General features: G+C 38.1%; 1 protein-coding gene across 1 annotated transcript; it reads left to right on the forward strand.

Annotated features, from left to right (window-relative positions):
* Window positions 1-1,347: 1,347 nt before the first annotated feature.
* On the forward strand, window positions 1,348-1,940 carry LOC136349734 (uncharacterized). Its single transcript, XM_066301456.1, has 2 exons — window positions 1,348-1,676; window positions 1,751-1,940. Exons 1-2 carry the CDS (start codon window positions 1,348-1,350, stop codon window positions 1,938-1,940), a joined length of 519 nt encoding a protein of 172 aa, XP_066157553.1.
* The last annotated feature ends 4,279 nt before the right edge of the window (window positions 1,941-6,219 follow it).

Below are 6,219 nucleotides of genomic sequence, written 5' to 3' on the forward strand. Positions count from 1 at the left end.
TTGCATCTTGTTGAATTTCCAAGAAAAATAGTACTTTATGTGCTCAAATACACAATTTTTGTGACTTTTCAAACTTTGAAGCTCGATAGCTTCGGCAAATGAAGACCAAATTTGTTAAACAAAGTGTCAAATTAATCAGCTCCACGAAATTTTGAAGATGTCACAACACATCATGATTGCATCTTGTTGAATTTTCAAGAAAAATAGTACTCTATGTGCTCAAACACAACTTTTGTGTCTTTTCAAGTTTTGAAGCTCGATTACTTCGGCAAATGGGGACCAAATTTGTTAAACAAAGTATCAAATTAATCAGCTCGACTAGATTTCGAAGATGTCACAACGCATCATGATTGCATCTTGTTGAATTGCCAAGAAAAATAGTTCTTTATGTGTTCAAACACACAATTTTAGTGACTTTTCAAACTTTGAAGGTCGATAACTTCGGCAAATGAACTCACAATTTCATAAACAAAGTCGCAAATTAATCAGCTCGACAAGATCTTTCACATGATGTAACACATGATGATTGTATCTTGTCGAGTTTCCAAGAAAAATAGTTCTTTATGTGCTCAAACACACAACTTTGGGGACTTTTCAAACTTTGAAGCTCGATAACTTCCGCAAATAAACTCCAAAGGACGTGTAAGCATTTGTACTCAAAATGTGCCCCAAGAAATATCATGTTAAATTTTTCACCAAAGGTTTCTATGTTTACGAATACCTACTTGCCAAAATTTCAATCCCCCAGGCCTCACCGTTTGGGGCTGAGAATGGGTTAAAAGCAAAAAATTTAAATTGCGATATCTCTGGAACCGCTTATCGTACAACATGGATTCAAATATATGCTGATAACATACCCTCTGTCCACGTTACCATTTTTCGTCAGATTTTTCAAGTAAGGGCAAAGGACTGAAAATTAAAAAAATAATGTTTTTTTATTAGTTTTGTCTACTTATTGGTCTGGTACACCAATCATTATTTTACACCGCGTAGAGGACATTGCGAAGCACCTACTCAATTTTTTTCAGATTTCTAAAATGGGTATTTGGCACCTAAAACCGTGAAAACTCGCCAACGAACCCTTGCATTTGAGTTTTATAATTTTCATAACATTGTCAATTTTATTAAAGGAGTTATGAGTTCCCCCTACAATAGATATAATAATTATATAAGCACATAAATGAAAAAAATGACCGACATACCAGATTGAAATAAACCTATTTGCACTTCCGAGGGAAGTCAGAGTAATTCGGTTACTGTAAGTAGAGTAGGAATGAAATTAAGTCGGATCCTAAGAAATTGTCGAAGACTTTAGTTGTTCTAAAACTCGAAAGGGTGAATAGGAGGATGGCCATAGGGATTGCAATGGCATACAGGACAGTCCCGACGACTGCAATAAAGCTAATCGCGGGACAAATACCCACGGACCTCGCAATTGAAGAGAGAACGATGATATACGAAAGGGGAGCGGGCAGTAGAGCTGAAGCTAGAAGGATGCTGTTCACAAAATGGCAGAGAAGATGGGACGAATATGAGGGATGGACGAAAGTCTTCGTCAAAGACCTAGAGAAATGGGTGAGTAGAAAGTTCAGGGGCCTGGACTATTGCATAACTCAGGCCTTGACAGGGCATGGAGTGTTTGGAAGCTACCTAAAGAGAATAGGGAAACAGAAGACGTATGAGTGTTGGTGTTGCGAGGATGAGGACACGCCGGAGCATTCGATTTTTGTATGTGGAGAGCATGTTACAGAGAGAGAGAGAGGGCGCAAGAGAGACTGGGGGGGATAACTGCGGAAAACATCGCTGAATGTCTGCAAAAGAACGAGGTGAGTTGGAGGGCAGTAACTGACATGCTGCGAGGTATTATAGGCAAGAAAGGAAAGGATGAAAGGGAAAGACAAAATAGAGCAAGAGCAGAAAAGAATATGATTGGAGCATAGGAGGAAAGAGAGTATCAGTTTGTACGAACTTACCACCCTCCCTCTGAAGTAATGTCTAACGGCGGTTTCCGGAGGGGACCCAGGGTGAAGAGAGTAAGGTTTTTAGTGGGTGGGCACTACCCTTCAGGGGGCGAATCCCACATAACCCGGCCGCCAGTCCATCAGGCCGTAAAATAATTGGTCCATATTTTATTGATGGCTCATTAAATGGAATAAAATATCAAAACTTCTTGAATGAAAATTTGCCCTTATTATTGGAAGACATTAATTTAGAAACTCGACGTTCGATGTGGTTTCAGCATGATGGTTGCCCAGCTCATTGGGTTTTAATATCCCGAGAAATTTTACATCATAAATATCGCAATCGATGGATTGGACGAGATGGACCTACTCATTGGCCAGCACGATCGCCTGATCTTATCCCACTCGACTTTTTTTTATGGGGTTATCTCAAAGTAAAAGCGTATTCAAGAGTACCCACAACGCCCGAAAACATGATGGAAAGAATTAGAGATGCTTGTGTCTCTGTCATTCCCGAAGTGTTAGTGTCCACTCAACAAGCATTACAGATGCGCTTAAGAAAATGTATTGATGAAGGCGGTGGACATTTTGAACATTTGCTTCGTCATTAATTTAATGTTCGAACAGTTGTGTCCAACGGAATGAAAATTCAATGTGGATCTAAGTTTATTTGTAAATTTAATGATAAATAAAGTTTTTTTTCTGTCACAGACGGTTTTATTTCTTTAAACTATCGGAGGTACCCAAAAAACCAACAAGTTTCCATTAAAAATATGAAAGACACGATGCTTTCTTTCAGAATCGGAATAAAGCAAGTTTTTCCGATTACAGCGCCACATGTGGCGAATCGAAAAAAAAACGTTTCAGACAAACTCCAAGTAATTTTTATCGTAAAATTCAAATCTGCAATAAAAAATTAGGGTTGCCATTTGAAATTTCAAAGTTACCCCCGTCCCAACCCCAAGTGAAAGAGTTGGGAAGTCATGGTTAGTGTTATATCGTGGATCCATTCGAAACAAAATACTTTCATTTGAAACTTTTTTCAATCTGATGCGTAATTTTCGAGATATCCCGATTTGTCAGGTTAAATGGACCACCCGGTATAAGGGTGTAACATAAGTGATGACTTTAATTTTAAGGAGTGATTCCTTGTCATATTTTAAGCAAAAATGTTCATGTAAACATATGTCCTAACTTGCATCACTTTCGAGATACAGGGTGTTAAATTTGAAAAAATAAATTACGTTTTCTTTAATAGTTTTCGACTGCTTCGAAATAATTTCATGAAATTTTGTATACAGGGGTTTATGGGGATAAAAAATTCAAATTTATAGTCGATTTAGCTGTATTTTCTAGAGGGCGCCACCAGCAACGATTTCGACCCCCTGAAACCGTTGCAACTTTTTTGTGCTACCCTGTGTGCCATTTTGGAATAGAAAAATCGATTCTCTCATCTTTTCTGCTTAAAAAAGGTACACTTTATTGAAGTCGCTACGAGCAACGATTTATGAGAAAAATTCATTTAAAGTTGATGATGCATGCGCAATTTCGGGGGGTCAAAATAGCTTTATTTAAATCAAATGCTCAAAATGAGAACCGCGACTGTTAATACAAGCATCTAGTCTTCTTCTCATCGACTGTCGCACTCGTTCGAAAATTCCTGGAGTGTCGCGTATGACATTACAATAATTTACAATTCTGTTTCTTAAATCATTTTCATCTACAACTACCGTTGCATAAACAAGCGATTTTAGATATCCCCAAAAGAAATAGTCCAGAGGATTCAGGTCTGGAGATCGTGCTGGCCATGGCTGAGGTCCTCCCCGACCTATCCATCGCTGAGCAAAAATGTCATTAAGATGTTGGCGAGCAGCAAGACTGAAATGAGCAGGTGCACCATCGTGCATAAACCACATGGTATTTCTTGTTGCTAGTGGTACATCTTCTAACAAACCAGGTAATGTTTCATCAAGAGACTGTCTATAAGTTTCACCATTTAGTCGAGGAGGAAGAAAATGCGGTCCGATAAGATGATCACCAAAAACTCCAGCCCAGATATTCACCGAAAACTATTGCGGAAATCCACTTTCTTCAATGGCATGGGGATTTTCATAGTCCCAAAAATGATTATTGTGAAAGTTTCTGATGGCATCTCGTGAAAAACTTGCCTCATCTGTGAATAGAATTTCACACGAAAAATTGAGATTCTGCACAGTTTTTTGAAGAAACCATCGACAATTTTCTAATCGTGCAGAAAAATCTCTTGGCAACAGTGGTTGTACCCTTTGAATGTGGTATGGATAAAGTAAATTTGCGTGTAAAACCCTCCAAACACTTTGGTGACTGATGTTAAACTGTAGAGATAATCTTCGCGTACTAATTGACGGATTGTTTTCCACTTCTTGCAGGATTGCTTCCTCTAGTTGTGGTGTCATTATTGTCCTCGGTCTACCAAGACGTTCAGCGTGAACATTTAAAGATCCGGTTTCGCACAATCTGGCATGGAGTCTTATGAACGTTCTTTCTGATGGAATTAGTTTATTAGGAAATCGTTCCTGGTAAATTCGACGGGCTTCTGCAGCATTTCCATCTGCAAGCCCATAAATGAAATGTATTTCAGCTAATTCAACGTTATTCATAGTTATCTTCACATTAAACGATTTTCAACTGACAGTATCTTGTAAATTTTAATGGGAAAAATTATCGGAATTTCCTTATCACAGGATTTTTTTTTATTCCACAAAAAAAACTTGTTTTCATTTTAAATCTTAAAAATACCAATAAGAATTTCTTAGATGTCCTAAAACTTTTATTCATTTTCACAAAAATTAAGCGAGTTGCAAAAAGAAGTCAAAGGACAAGAAAGTTGTATTTTTAATAATTAAAAATTGCATTGTAACAATTATTGTTTAATTTGGTAAGGCAGAAAAGCTATTTTGACCCTCCGAAATTGCGCATGCATCATCAACTTTAAATGAATTTTTCTCATAAATCGTTGCTCGTAGCGACTTCAATAAAGTGTACCTTTTTTAAGCAGAAAAGATGAGAGAATCGATTTTTCTATTCCAAAATGGCACACAGGGTAGCACAAAAAAGTTGCAACGGTTTCAGGGGGTCGAAATCGTTGCTGGTGGCGCCCTCTAGAAAATACAGCTAAATCGACTATAAATTTGAATTTTTTATCCCCAATAAACCCCTGTATACGAAATTTCATGAAATTATTTCGAAGCAGTCGAAAACTATTAAAGAAAACGCAATTTATTTTTTCAACTTTAACACCCTGTATCTCGAAAGTGATGCAAGTTAGGACATATGTTTACATGAACATTTTTGCTTAAAATATGACAAGGAATCACTCCTTAAAAGTAAAGTCATCACTTATGTTACACCCGTATATGTCGGATCATCGATAAAAAGGTTTTCCATGATGATATAAAGTATCTAGTTCACTTTTAATCGCAAAAATAGAAAAAGGGCAAAACCAACGAATTCGCTACCACACAAGCGCTTTTCGTCACTTCCCAATCTAATCTGCCTGTCCCTTTTTGGTTTCTGGTTTTCCAGATCTCGCGAGTCCTTCAAATCCGAGGGATGAGGTGCCTGCTAGTCCTCAGCTTCCCACGAGGGCTCGCACACATGGCCTCTCGATTTCGCCCTCGGTGGTAGCGACCTCGTTTGACAGTGCTTTTCCTTAAGGTGGCCCTGTCAGCCTTCCCTTCGTCATATTATCAAATCGTAATGTTACGCTTCATCACTTAAGGACTAATAAATCTCCGACATATATATTATTATATTAAAATAATTCCGTTTGCATCAATAATGCCCTTTAGTCTTCTGGGCATTGAATCAATGGGAGTTTGAAAGTATTCTAAAGGGATTTTGGACCACTCTTCGAGCAAAGTCGTCTTCAGGTTTTCTTTGTTCGAAATGTGCCGTTTTCGAATTTTCAGATCAAGGGCATTCCACGAATTTTCAATAGGGTTCACATCAGGAGACTGTGGTGGAGTAGTAAGTCTGCGAGGGACATTGTACAACAGCCACTCCTTCGTCAAATTGGCTGAATGCTTCAGGTCATTATCTTGTTGGAAGAAAAAAATATTTTCCAGATTTAATTTAGCACCACTCGGTCTTAAATTATGTTGCAATATGTCAATGTGAGTCCTGGCTGTCATTATCCCATTAATAAACGCCAGCTTTCCTATCCCATTGTACCCCATATACCCCCAAACTAATACGCTTCCTCCCCCATGTTTCACCG

The sequence above is a fragment of the Euwallacea fornicatus genome, unplaced genomic scaffold (assembly GCF_040115645.1).
Source record: "Euwallacea fornicatus isolate EFF26 unplaced genomic scaffold, ASM4011564v1 scaffold_48, whole genome shotgun sequence".
Taxonomy (NCBI): domain Eukaryota; kingdom Metazoa; phylum Arthropoda; class Insecta; order Coleoptera; family Curculionidae; genus Euwallacea; species Euwallacea fornicatus.

Bases quoted from the DNA above. Each gene is read 5' to 3' on its own strand.
- LOC136349734 (XM_066301456.1), top strand. From the start codon at position 1,348: ATGGCCATAGGGATTGCAATGGCATACAGGACAGTCCCGACGACTGCA. The intron at 1,677-1,750 runs GTATGAGTGTTG...AGCATGTTACAG, and splicing joins AGAATAGGGAAACAGAAGAC to AGAGAGAGAGAGGGCGCAAG.